We start from the raw sequence: 14,701 nt of genomic DNA, 5'->3' as shown, positions 1-14,701 counted from the left end.
GTTAGGTTTAGATTTTGACAGGTTACATTTTAGAAATAGACCGGGTTTATGACCGTGGCAACTAGTGACGACCGGGTGATTGGTTTATGATTAGCAGAACACAGTTAGCATTAGCAGCTGACAGGGTGCTTAGTACCGTAGCTCTTACCTGCAGTGCTTGCCAGGTCATGTGTGCCGACTCTCTCCACAACTGTCCTGTCACATGGCCGCTCCACACTACAATAGAAACAAAAACACACACCTTGAACACTGCATCATTGAACAGGTACACTTCTAAGATGAAGTGTAAGGCTATGCCCAGAAGCCACACGGACTAGGACAGTAGAACAATTGGGTTGCTGGGGGGAAAAAAAATATTGTTTTTGGATAAAAAAAAAAAAACTAAATGGTGGATCCCTTGGCCCATTGTGTGGTCAGACAAAGGTCTTCAGTGTGCGGTAGGTCTCAAGATAACACATACATACAAAGTACCCACACGCACCCAGAGCAGCATGGGGCTGTAGGGTAACTCACCTAGAGTTTCCTACAGCTGCTGCTCTACCAGAGACCTCCAGAACATACTGCTCCTCTTTAGCTGGAGAGAGGGAAGAGAAGGAATGAGTAAAATCAAGGGAAGGAGGAGAGGTCAGTAAAGTAACATGCTCACCTTTCACCAACACATTCATAGGCATTCGTTTCCATGATAACATTTTGATTTTGGGCTAGATCTACACGTTTCAGCCATTATGCTAGGTAGGCCTGGACTAGTCAGTGGCAGTGCCACACACACACACACACACACACATCTGGCCAGTTGTTCTAGCTGGGGCCTGTACATCCAGCCGGACAAAGGCAGTGCTCAAAGTTAAATGGATCTGCGGACAGGGCAGAATTCCAGCTCAGTGGACATGTTTGCATAGCAGCCACCCTGACTATGCAGCACCTTATTTTAAAGGCACAGTAGCAATAGTATCAAATGTGAACCCAATTTCCCCCCCTTGTAGGGCTGGACAAAATGGCCAAAATATAATATATTCAAAGATATCTATGACTATATTTTTCATAGTAAGACAGTAACAGGTTTTTGAATAATTAAAAAGGCAAACTCCACCCACGTAACTTGCAAAATGCATCATGAGATGGCAAATTTTTATTTTGAAAGTTACATGCCATCTTAACTAGATTGCTGACATGCAAAACATTTGGGGAATATCAACAATTGACTAATGAAAACAACAATTTGGGTGGACTTTTCCTTTAAGTTCTAAATAGCAGTAGTTCAGGACCCTGGGGTGGCAACAAAATTTCAATGGGGCTTTCGCCCCGCTGAACAGTATAAATTAAATCTAACTTCAACCAAAAATCAACATTTCTGTTATAACTTGCACTGTTCCCACATAGGGCTGCATGATAGATATGGACAAACAATCTAGACCGAGATTATTGGTGAACTGCTGTAAATCATGGAAACGTAATTGTAAAATCTGATGGAAAATAATGGGCAGCACTTTTGTTATATTGTTGTTTGACATGCCAGAGAGGAATTGTGCCAGGGTAGGAAGCAAAATCTTGGTCAGTGTTTAACAGGGGACCACACACATGAGAGATTACTGCTACCGAGGATTCCTTTTCCCAAGCTATACAGAGGGTGCTCTAGCAAACAAACAGCAAAGACCTGAGGACACCAACCAACCTGGAACTGAGTGAGTAGTGTTGTCTAATGCTATTTTGAAATCAAAGAAAGAACATAAAAAACATTACAATATACATTGCTCAAAAAAATAAAGGCAACACCCCCCAATAAAGGAGTGGTTCTGCAGGTGGTGACCACAGACCACTTCTCAGTTCCTATGCTTCCTGGCTGATGTTTTGGTCACTTTTGAATGCTGGCGGTGCTTTCACTCCAGTGGTAGCATGAGACGGAGTCTGCAACCCACACAAGTGGCTCAGGTAGTGCAGCTCATCCAGGATGGACATCAATGCGAGCTGTGGCAGGAAGGTTTGCTGTGTCTGTCAGCGTAGTGTCCAGAGCATGGAGGCGCTACCAGGAGACAGGCCAGTACATCAGGAGGCGTGGAGGAGGCCATAGGAGGGCAAGAACCCAGCAGCAGGACCGCTACCTCCGCCTTTGTGCAAGGAGGAGCACTGCCAGAGCCCTGCAAAATGACCTCCAGCAGGCCACAAATGTGCATGTCTGCTCAAACGGTCAGAAACAGACTCCATGAGGGTGGTATGAGGGCCCGACGTCCACAGGTGGGGGTTGTGCTTACAGCCCAACACCGTGCAGGGCGTTTGGCATTTGCCAGAGAACACCAAGATTGGCAAATTTGCCACTGGCGCCCTGTGCTCTTCACAGATGAAAGCAGGTTCCCACTGAGCACGTGACAGACGTGAGAGTCTGGAGACGCCGTGGACAACGTTCTGCTACCTGCAACATCCTCCAGCATGACCGGTTTGGCGGTGGGTCAGTCATGGTGTGGGGTGGCATTTCTTTGGGGGGCCGCACAGCCCTCCATGTGCTCGCCAGAGGTAGCCTGACTGCCATTAGGTACCGAGATGAGATCCTCAGACCCCTTTGTGAGACCATATTCTGGTGCGGTTGGCCCTGGGTTCCTCTTAATGCAAAACAATGCTAGACCTCATGTGGCTGGAGTGTGTCAGCAGTTCCTGCAAGAGGAAGGCATTGATGCTATGGACTGGCCCGCCCGTTCCCCAGACCTGAATCCAATTGAGCACATCTGGGACATCATGTCTCGCTCCAGCCACCAACGCCACAGACTGTCCAGGAGTTGGCGGATGCTTTAGTCCAGGTCTGGGAGGAGATCCTTCTGGAGACCATCCGCCACCTCATCAGGAGCATGCCCAGGCGTTGTAGGGAGGTCATACAAGCACGTGGAGGCCACACACACTACTGAGCCTCATTTTGACTTGTTTTAAGGACATTAAAGTTGGAGCCGCCTGTAGTGTGATTTTCTACTTTCATTTAGAGTGTGACTCCAAATCCAGACCTCCATGGTTTAATAAATTTGATTTCCATTGATAATTTGTGTGATTTTGTTGTCAGCACATTCAACCATGTAAAGAAAAAAGTATTTAATAAGAATATTTCATTCATTCAGATCTAGGATGTGTTATTTTAGTGTTCCCTTTATTATTTTTGAGCAGTGTATTTTACTTTATAGGGACTGAATGCTGAGTTAAGGCAGCCAAGCTTGCTAGGACAGATCCGATACAACTGTTGTTCAAGAAATCGGCGTCCAGAAATAAGCCTCTCCCAAGTGGGTGACACCTACTCCCGTTGCCTGAAACTGGTGCTTGGATTCCACCTGGCAATCTGCTCACAGTCTGATTTGCTGGTTTTCAGCATTAAAAACTAAAAAGCTCTTTGTTGACAATTGCTGGGTTCTATTGTCCTCCATCAGCACCGGACTGTACCCTAGCTGCCCAAAGCTCTCTGCTGGCCCCTTACACTAGCTCTGAATGTGTCCTGCTAGGTGACCGAAACTGGGATATGCTTAAACCACCTGACCAAGTCCTAAAGCAAATGGGTCCCCGTAAATCTTTCTCAGATTACCAAAATCACACATGGTATGACTCCCAATACCCAGAAAAGGCTACTCAATGTTATCCTCACAAATATCCTCTGGTGTTTTCTGTAATGACCTTAATGGTGACTGCCTGCAGGGAGAAAATGAGTCTGAGGTGTTAAAAAGGAGCTCCTGAAACTTGACCCCCCACCCCCCCAAAAAAACATCTGGCTCAGATCTTTTAGACCCTTTTATAGTCCCGTGCACCTTTAAATTCAACCTCCAACCCCCTCTAGCACCATGGTCAGCACACTCAAATGTTTGTTTTTTTGCCATCATTGTAAGCCTACCACGCATACTATACACTGATTAAAACATAAGAATGAGTGTGTTTTCCCATGAGCCGGGTTGTGACAGCTCTTATAGGACCGGGGCACAAAATCAATAATTATGCTCTTTATTTAACCATCTTACATAAAACATTATTTGTTCACCGGAAATTGTGAATAACTCCCCACGGGTTAATTAAAAGGGTGTGCTTGAAAGGATGCACATAACTCTGCAGTGTCGGTTGTATTGGAGAGTGTCTTAAATCAGTTTCCACATAGTCTGTTTTTATTTAGTTTATGCAAGTAAGGGCAGAGAATCCACTCACATAGGTACATGGTTGCAAAGGGCATCAGTGTCTTAACAGCGCGATTTGCCAAGGCAGGATACTCTGAGGGCAGCCCTATCCAGAAATCATGCCGTGGCTTCTGACAAAATGTTCACAGAACCACTTGTTGCAATTGATGAGACGCTCTTGTTCAGATATCGGTAAGTGGACTGAAGGCATGAAAGGGATAACGAATCCAGTTGTGTCATCCGTTTCGGGAAAGTACCTGCGTAATTGTGCACCCAACTCACTCAGGTGCTTCACTATAATCACATGACATTGTCCGGAAGCGCAAGTTAATTTGCACAAAATAAATCATACAATAATGGAAAGACCTGTGTATCGTCCTTGTTAATGCAGACAGAGAAGAGCTCCAACTTCTTAATCATGGCCTCAATTTTGTGTCGCACATTGAATATAGTTGGAGTCCCTGCAATCCTAGATTCAGATCATTCAGGCGACAAAAAACATCACCCAGATAGGCCAGTCGTGTGAGAAACTCGTCATCATGCAAGCAGTCAGACAAATAAATGATGGTCTGTAAAGAAAACTAAGCTTGTCTCTGAATTTTAAAAAACGTGTCAATACTTTGCCCCTTGATAACCAGCGCACTTCTGTATGTTGTAAAAGCGTTACATGGTCGCTGCCCAAATCATTGCATAGTGCAGAAAATACACACAAGTTCAGGGGCCTTGCTTTAAAAGTTAACCATTTTCACTGTAGTGTCCAAACGTCTTTCAAGCTGTCAGGTATTATTTGAGCAGCAAGAGCCTCTCGGTGGATGCTGCAGTGTACCCAAGTGGCGTCGGGAGCAACTGCTTGCCCGCACATTACCACTCCACCATGTCTCCCTGTCATGGCTTTTTCACCATCAGTACAGATACTAACATCTTGACCACCAAAGTCCAGTTGATGTCACAAAGCTGTCCAATACTTTAAAGATATCCTCTCCTGTTGTCCAGAAGAGGATGTCTTCCTTAATTGACTGCCCAAAAATGTAACAGACATTCCAGGAGCTGTGCCAGGCCCACCACGTCTGTTGACTCATCCAGCTTTAACGCACCTAAAATCACTTGCTTGTATGTGACGCAGCAATTGTTTCAAAACATCTATGTCACTGATGAATCATGAAACTTGTTTGAGGCCTTCTCCCCCTAGCATTGTCCCAGCCATATCCGCGTCAGGAGGAAGAATTAAGTCCTCAACAATAGTACAAGACTTCCCTGTCCTAGCCACTCGGTAGCTCACCATATAAAGACACTTCTAGCCCCTTAAATAGTATGTGTTGCTTTTATACACATCTTACTCGAAAGCAGTCTTAATTCTCGCTCAAAAAACTCCATGGCTTATTTTCCAAATGGACATGTTTTGTTTCTAAAGGCCTGCACAAGAGTGAAGGTTTCATCGGGTTGAGAGTACTTTTGCACATATAACACACTGTGGCTGAGGAATGGCACTCCTCCCAATATAAGTGAACCCCTAAATCAATGCAGTTCTCATATTTGCGCCTCTGATGGTCCAACGTCCCCGTCTGTTCGGTGCTTTCCGGGGAAGGGGGCAGTAGCTCTTCGGCTGCATCAGATTCACAACTGTCAGTGTCCATGCTAGCTGGGCTAACAACAAAATGTAGAATTACTGACGCTAGCATTGGACGTGCTCGTGGAAGCAGAACTTGTCGTCAACAGGTGCAGCACTGCTGGTATGTCTATGGGCCTTACTTTTAACCATTTATCAATTTAAGCAAACGGAATGAGCAGCAGCTACATATGGACCATTAGCGGAATTCCCGTGAGAGTGTTAATTATTTGACTAGGCTACCTGTATTTGACATTGTGTTATTTCGCTGAACACTAGACATTTCACTGCCAGAAATAAAATTAAACTGAGGCCCCTCAGGGGAAATAAAACACCCACATGTATAGCCCCCAATGGAAAATATAAATTGACTATTTGAAAATGTTAAGTACTTTAAATGTATTTTTAAAACGTGAATCACATTTTTATTTGCTGGACCCATGACGGCATTGCACGTACACCAGTTTGGGAATACCAGCAGTAGACCATTCCATTCTTGGAGTATTGGTGTCTGAGGGGTCTTTGGCCTGGTTTGCTAACTACCCATCTCAAAAGAGTGCAGTGTATAAAGTCAGAACATCCGTCTCCGCCACTACCTGTCACCAAGGGAGTACCCCCAAGGCTCGATCCTCGGCCCCACGCTTTTCTTAATTTACTTCAACATAGCTCAGGCAGTAGGAACATTTATACGCAGATTGTCTTATTGATTGTCTTAGCTGGCCCCTCCCTGGATTGTGTGTTAAACACTCAAAGCTTTTAGTGTCCAACAAGCTTTCTCTGCCCTTAACCTTGTTCTGAACACCTCCAAAACAGAAGGTCATGTGGTTTGGTAAGAAGAACAAACCCTCAGGAGGTAGTAGTCACACCTGTGGGGAGAGGGGCGGAGCTTGAGGTAGTCACCTCATACAAGTACTTGGGGGTATGGTACACTGTCCTTCTCTCAGCACAAAGCTGCAGGCTAAAGTTAAATCTAGACCTGGTTTCCGCTTTCGTAATCGCTCCTCTTTCACCCCAGTTGCCAAAACCAACCCTGATTCAGATATGCTAGATTATGGAGACAATTCATAGATTGGCAGGTAAGGGAGGTCGAGTGCCTTAGATGGGCTTTACCATTCGGCCATCAGATTCGCAAACAGTTCTCCTTATAGGACACATCACTGCACTCTATACTCTTCTGTAAACTGGTCATCTCTGTATACCCGTCGCAAAACCCACAGGTGTATGCTTATTTATAAAACCCTCTTAGGCCTCACTTCCCCCCCCCTACCCGAGATGCCTACTGCAGCCCCATCATCCACCTGCCAGTCACATTCTGTTAAAAGGTCCCCACAGCACACATCCCTGGGTCACTCTTCTCAGTTCGCTGCAGCTAGAGACTGGAACAAGCTGCAAACATTCAAACTGGACAGTTCTCCCTCTTCATTTACATTTTTACCTTGTCAGCTCGGGGATTTGATTTTGCAACCTTTCGGTTACTAGTCCAACGTGCTAACCACTAGGCTATCTACTGACAGTTGTGGCTGCTTTGCGTGATGTATGGTCTTTACCTTCTTGCCCTTTGTACATAATGTTTGTACCATGTTGTCATCTTGTGTTGCTACCATGCTGTGTCATCTTTAGGTCAATGTAGCGTTGTCTCGTGGTGGTGCGTTGTGTCCTATATTCTTCATTTTTAATCCCAGCCCGTCCTCGCAGAAAGCCTTTTGGTTGGCCATTATTGTAAAAAATAATTTAACAGACTTTCCTAGTTAAAAAAATAATAATAAAAGACATTACATGTTGCTTGCTAGCTCTCTAACTAAACATTCATGCTTGGCCTATTCCGCTGATTGTGCAATGGTATCTTCTAAATCATGCTGCTTTAGGCCTACACCAGCACTTAAAATCACTATTAGCTAGCTACGTTTACATTTGGCTAACAATATTTACTTTAGCCACAACATGCTAAGAAAAGAAAGCCTTTTGCAGACTTAAGAGATACACAAACTACTTTGAACAAAAATAAAAAGGCAATATGAAACAATTCAAAGATTTCTCTGAGTCACAGTTCATAAGGAAATATGTCAATTGAAATAAATTCATTAGGCTGTAATCTATGGATTTCACATGAGTGGGAATAGAGATATGCATCTGTTGGTCACAGATGCTTAAAAACAAGTTAGAGGCGTGGATCAGAAAACCAGTCAGTGTATGGTGACCACCATTTGCCTCATGTAGCGCTACACGTCTCCTTTATGCATCGAGTGAATCAGGCTGTTGATTGTGTCCTGTGGAATGTTGTCCGACTCTTCAATGGCTGTGCAAATTTGCTGGATATTGGTGGGAACTGGAACACGCTGCCGTACACATTGAGCCAGAGCATCCCAAACATGCTAAATGGGGACATGCCTGGTGAGTATGCTGCCATGGAAGAACTGGGCCATTTTTCAGCTTCCAGTAATTTTGAACAAATCCTTGCGACACTGGGCCATTCATTATCATGCTAAACCATGAGGTGATGGCGGCAGATGAATGGCTCGACAACGGGCTTCTGGATCGCGTCACAGAATCTGAGTATTCAAATTCATCCATAAAATCTAGTACAGTTGAAACAGACTCCTCCGTGAAGAGCACACTTCCCCAGCCATCTAAGGTGAGCATTTGCCTGGCAAGACAAGCATGCAGAGGAGCTTCAGTTTGTGCAGAAATTCTTCGGTTGTGCAAACCTAGTTTCATCAGCTGTCCGGGTGGCTGGTCTCACACCAACCGTCCCGCAGGTAGAGCCAGATGGAGGTTCTGGGCTGGCGTGGTTACACATGGTTTATGGTTGAGGCCAGTTGGACGTACTGCCAAATTCCTTAAAACGATATTAGAAGCAACTTGTGGTAGAGAAATTAACAGTACATTCTCTGCCAACAGCTCGGGTGTCAGCATGCCAAATGCACGCTCCCTCAACTTGAGACATCAATGGCATTGTGTTGTGTGACAAGTGTACATTTTAGTGGCCTTTTATTATCCCCAGCACAAGGTGCACTTGTGTCATGATCATGCCATTTAATCAGCTCCTTGATATGCCACACCTGTCAAATGGATGTATTATCTTGGCAAAGGAGGGATGTAAACAAATGTGCAGAACATTTGAGAAATAAGCTTGTGCATTTGGAAAAATTGTAGTGTTATATCAGTTCATGAAACCAACACTTAACATGTTGCATTTATGTTTTTTTTCTGCAGTGTAATCGTGTAATTATACAATGCTTGGAAGCAGCATCGGTGTCACCGACATCTCGTTTCTTCTGTGCATGCAGACTGAACGGCAAGTGAAGTGCTCGTGACTCCGTAGTTGAGCAACATGCTCCCCTTGAGTGATGGGGCAGGGCTACGACATGCAGGAGAACAGGGTGAGACTCGACTTGCAGGAAGCAAACAGTAAACTATAAAAATTGACATATGCGATGGAGTTGGGCATCACATTTAACAAACCATATGTTGAAAAACCATTATAGAAAACACGGTAAAACCCAAACCGGTCAGCGCATCAATAACGTTATATAGTTAAATAGGTATAACGCCTAGCCCTACCCCTTTGGGGAAAATAAATGACCGCCTCATTAAAAGGTTAGAACATCAAAACCCATCTCCTGAAACAGCCATAGCCCATGTTAACAACTTTCACCTCAATGTTCGAACTTGAATACAATGCTTTCTAACTCGAAGTGGGCACTTAAGACTTACCATGTTCATTATTCACATGCAGAATACATCACAAATCATGTAACCAAACATGAACTCAGAACTAGGGATGGGCGTTTGAAAGAAATGTAATACTCAAATAATGGGGGGGGGACTGATATCCAGAATACATGATTTAATTGTATTTTTTTTTTACTTCTGTTTTTAACCTGAGCACAACGGGAGAGACTCCAGCTCTGCTGCTGCGGGGGAAGGACCGGATGGTGTGTGAGAAATGCGAGTGGAGCTGACAGGAGGGAAATAGACATGCAGCAATGCCAGCTCGTCAAAGACTAGTTAAACTGGCTAACTTGCAGCAGCCACAATGTTATTCATCATCCCATTTAACAGTGCCCACCTTGACTGCGTCAAATCGGCGTAACCTCAAGAAGCTAGCTAGCTAGCTAAACTAGCCAGGCTATATATTGCTGTGCTTTCTCCTTAACTCATATCACAGCCTACCTGCTGGTTGCTTGTTGTTGTAGCTACATTTTTATACCATCATTTAAATTCCACCTTGCATTGTAGTAGTGATCACTTCATTTGAAACAGGCTACATGCATGAAGGCTGAGGCGCACATTATAGGCTACTACATTCTAAAAGTTGTTTTATTTAATAAAACAAGTCCTGGTATATCCTAATATGTAACATCAAATGGATATTTTAAATCAAAGAAAATGAGTGTCAATCCACAATGAAGACCCATCTAGATAAGCAAAAACGTTGAAAACGCTGCTCCGCCAAGCTACTTACCTGCACCAAAACACACAAAACATTGAGCACATTGCAGATGGACCTGCAACGTCCAATGTTTGACAGCCTTCAACTTCGTACGGTGCCCGTTCTTAACCGCAGGAGTCTTGGCATGCAAATCCTCCACCCATCCCATACAGGGCCAGAGATAGCCCTGCAACCCTACACGCCACTTCCCTCCACTATACAGTCCAGTGAAAGTGATCCTGGTGACAGATTTAGTCTAGTACTACTGAACTGGCGGACCCACTGAGCTGTTAGCTAACATCTGACTTGCTGTTGGCTAACACCAAAACGATTAGGCCCACTAGCATGCTCGAGGAGTAAGGGCTACGTGGATTATATTTTCAGCGAGGAAGAATCAACCATTAATGCAAAATTCCCAACTTTTCTAACAGACTGTCTTGTTCAATAAACAGTGGGTTATTCGTTATAGATTAACTAATGCCAAAGAAACATGGAAATGTGAAAGAAATGTAGACTGAAGAAATTTGTCAGTCATTTTTTATAACTGTGTCCCCTACAGCCAGAGAGAACGCATGTGTCAATACTCAGTATCACTCACCTTGAGTCTCTTCAAACTGCTCCAGCAGGCTGGTGAGGTCAGCAGCTTCAATACCTGTGAGATAACAGAACCACTCAGTACTATACCAATAAACCACAAACTGTGGCAAGGCTAAACACATTTAAGCAACAAGAGGATCAGTAGAGTAGTATATGTCCAGTATGTCCACTCACCAATTTCACTGGTGAATGCCTCTATCAGCTCCTGAGTAGGGCTCTTGGCTTTGGGGGCCTCCTGGGCTGTAGTACACCTCACTGCAGGTTTGGAGGACTGGGTGGTGGAGGGTTTGGCTGGGGTAGACCCAGGAGTGACTGTAGGCAGCTCAGGCATCTTAGGCCGGGGCAGAGTAACTACTACTCCCTTCTGGAGAGTAGTAGCCACCTTCAAAGGAGCTGCAGGGGTAGGTTTCTGAACAGAAACAGCAGCAGCGTTGGTGGTGCAGTTGAAAGTTTTCTCAAGTAGAGCACCAGCGACAAGGGTTGGTTTTTGGGCTATAGTAGCAATTAGGGCGGGCCTGTTGGCAGCTGTAGTGGTTTTAGAAGAGGCTCCACTGGAGCTCTGAGATTTGATAAGGACCACAGTCTTGGAGGGTAGCTGGGACTGGAGCAGGGGGTTCGTGAGTGCAGGATGGGGGGCCTGGGGTATATTACGCTTCACAAAAGGGTTCTGGGGTGGTGGGGGTACTACACTCACAGTACTGGATGAAGGCACAACGGAGATGGGGGATTGGCTAGCTTTAGCTGGCTGTTGAGTAGGAACAGCCGCTTGCTGGGGAGGGGTTATAGGGGATGCATTTGCACTAGAAGCCTTGCTTGGGGAAGATGATTTGGAGGCCAGCATGTAAGCAGGAGGCACAAGCAGAGCTTCAGGTGTAGGAGGTGCTCCTGGTCCCATGGGCTGCCAGGCCGCTTTCACCTCCACCTCAGTTTTCCCTGGGGAGGGGTGGGGGCGACGAGGGTCTCTGGAAGAGGGGATGGGGAGGCAGGGGATAGGGGGCAACTCGGTAGGGGCATCAGGGAGGCTGGGCCACTTGGTGCTCTGGTCCTCTGGTCTCTCTAAGGGGGCCGGTTTCTTCTGCTGCCGCAGCAGCCGGTACTGCTGGAGGGACAGGGGCTTAGGCTTGGGCTCAATAGCCTGGGAGGCCTTAATGGGCTTGGGGATCACCTGGGGGGCCGCTAGAGAGGCACTGTTGGACTGCATTATTGCCTGGGGGGCCACTGACACAGGTCGTTCACTTGGGTTAAGCGCCTGGGGTGCTGCAGGGTTGATTGTCATTGCCTGGGGGGCTGTTGGGTTAGCTGCAGAAGCTAGAAGGCTTTGAGGCTTCTCGCAGCCTGTGGTTGTTTGGGGGAGTTTCTTTGGGGTCATAGTCACTGGCAACAGGTCAGAGGCCATGACCTTCAACACATGGTCTGAGGCGGGGATGACCTTAACGCTGGGGTGTGTGGATAGTGTTAAGGTTGTGACTTCCACATGGCTCTGTCGCTGTACGTGTTGTGCTTCGCCAGCATGTGTTGCTCTCGTCTTCTGTTTTGGGGCTTCGGGGGCAGCCATAGATATGGCAGAAGAAAACGTCTCTTTGTCCTTTTTCTCTGGTCTGGTCATCTCTTTGATGGGCTTCCGGGCCGAGGATTCCTGGGCGGCGCCCCTATGGGACGCGCTCCTCAGGACCCTGCCCTCTGCCTGGGCAGGTTCAGGGGTGACCTCAGCAGGTGAACGCTTCACTTTGTTTTTCCGTTTCTTTTTCCTTCGAGACAGACATCTTTCTACAGTCTCCTCCTTTGGTCTCCTGTAGATAACATTCTCACCACTTGCTTTTGCCCTCAGGGTCTCGGCAGGGTCAGAAGGGCCAGCCACCTTTGCTACGTCATCATCAACTACGACATCATTCGCCGACTCAGACTCTGGCGTCTCCAACATATCCGCTTCAGAAATTTCATCTGGAACCCTCTGCTCCGCTTTGAATGAGTCTTCTACTCCCGGCAAGGAGAGAGAGAGATGAGCATAAGGGATGCCCATATCTGGGATGGCAAATATAGTCTCGCCATGCTCTCCATGTTCGACCACTTCCAGCAGTATCCCTTCCTCCGCCAGCAGACGTTCTTCCCCTTCATCCTCCACGCACACTGCCATGCAATAGGGGTGCATGTGTCTGACCAGCTCTCCTAGACTCACTGACATGCTCTCTCCATCCATGTGCTGCTCCAGAGGCAGGGACAGGCCACCCCAGGTCAGGAGCTCTTGCTCTGGGGACGAGGGTTGTCTGTCTGGGCTCAGGGAGGGAGAACAAGCCTCTGCGTCCTCTTCCTCCTCTCCGTCACTCCTCTGGACAGACTCCTGTGTCCTGGGGAGACTCTAGATAAAGAGAGGGGAAACATTGGGTTAACGTCTGGAGCGTTCCTCTGTCCAACTTGAAGGTTTAAAACATCAGCTGGACCACCTGCATCTGCAGACTTTCACACCAGTTAGACTTTTTGGTGTGTCTGCACTTCACCGCAGTAAGTCTCATGATTTCTCTTAAGACTTATGCACATGTCAATATGAAAATGGAGCTAACGCTAGAAACTGTGTGCTACCTTCCCAGTGGAGAACTGTCGCGTGTTGCAGGGTGTCTCACTCTCTGGAGACGAGTGGGACAAGCAAAGCAGTCTCCTCAGCTACAATATCAGAAGAAAAACACAGGACGAAACAGCGAGTTAGGCATTTACATTTGTTTTTAAAGGCCATTGGAACAGTCACCAGTTTCTTATTTGTTTAGACAGCCCTGCTTCCTAGAGCTGGGTACATCTGAGCCCTACGAAGTACACCACCGTGTATACAGTTATATCTAGGGGTGTAACGGTTCACCAAACCATTGGTACGCATTACAGTTTAGGGTCACGGTTTGGTTTCGGTACAGCGAGAAAATGAAATGACAACAGTTCTTGTAGTTTGTTTATTCAAAGGCCTATTGCAGTCAAGTGATTTTCCTGTGTTTCATATGCACTTCCACATTAGGTTGGAACACTTCAATTGTGAAAAAGACAATGCCCTTTTAGTGTATGAGCCATTTGAAAAGTGTGATTGAGTACTGGCCTTCCATGGTGACACCACCATGCTGTAAATTAGTTAAGCAAGAGTTGTGCGTATATCTGCGGTTATAAATCGCTCCTGTCATTTCTTTGGCCCGGTCAGAGGCAGCTAAGAAAGGCTGCTTGGAGACGAAGCGGTGTTATTTTCCATTTCCGTCTTGCTCCGGTGGTAGAAATAACTGGGATGATGACGGCGTAAATGTGTCAAGATGTTTGAGGTGTTGGTAGTGGCATATGTTATTCTCGTTGAGCATTGGCGACATACTGTTAACTTCTCTAGGATAGAGAATTGCGTGCCCAAATTAAACTACCTGCTACTCATGCCCAGAAGCTAAGATTCACACATTATTAGTAGATTTGGATGGAAAAAACACTGAAGTTTCTAAAACTGTTTGAATCATGTCTGACTATAACAGAACTTATTTGGCAGGCAAAACCCCAAGGACAAAGCATTCAGAATTTTTTTTTTTTTTTTTTTTGGTCACTCCTTTCAACGGGCTTTCATTGGGAATCCAGATTTCTAAGGGACCTTCTTGCAGTTCCTATCGCTTCCACTGGATGTCAACAGTCTTTAGAAATTGGTTGAGGTTTTTCCTTTGAGAAATGTAGAAGTAACACTGTTCAGAATGAGGGAAGTGTACTCTTTGTTAGAGGCATGTGACCTGAAAGCTGGCTACACTTTGTTTTCCTCCGGTATTGAACACAGTATACCCAGTCTTCAATTTTACCTATTATTTACGTTAACAAATACCTAAAGTTGTAATACAAAAGTAGTTAGAAATGTTTGGACAATGCTTACAGGTAACTTTTGAGATATTTTGTAGTCACGTTGGAACCGGTCTTTTTCTGGATCAAACACACCAA

At 45.8% G+C, this 14,701-nt stretch overlaps 1 protein-coding gene across 1 annotated transcript in view; it reads right to left on the bottom strand.

Moving 5' to 3' along the window:
* LOC139409245 (peroxisome proliferator-activated receptor gamma coactivator-related protein 1-like) overlaps positions 1-14,701 on the bottom strand; it is a 45,098-nt gene that overhangs the window by 19,209 nt on the left and 11,188 nt on the right. The window contains exons 4-8 of the mRNA XM_071154132.1: positions 13,343-13,423; positions 10,940-13,121; positions 10,767-10,820; positions 514-574; positions 149-216 (exon numbers count right to left, since the gene is read on the bottom strand). Of these exons, the coding sequence (XP_071010233.1) occupies positions 149-216; positions 514-574; positions 10,767-10,820; positions 10,940-13,121; positions 13,343-13,423 (2,446 nt within the window). The remainder of the gene's footprint in view (positions 1-148; positions 217-513; positions 575-10,766; positions 10,821-10,939; positions 13,122-13,342; positions 13,424-14,701) is intronic.

This window comes from Oncorhynchus clarkii, chromosome 1 (assembly GCF_045791955.1).
Source record: "Oncorhynchus clarkii lewisi isolate Uvic-CL-2024 chromosome 1, UVic_Ocla_1.0, whole genome shotgun sequence".
Taxonomy (NCBI): domain Eukaryota; kingdom Metazoa; phylum Chordata; class Actinopteri; order Salmoniformes; family Salmonidae; genus Oncorhynchus; species Oncorhynchus clarkii.
Note: the sequence above shows the minus strand (reverse complement) of the source record. Positions and strands in the feature narration are given on the sequence as shown.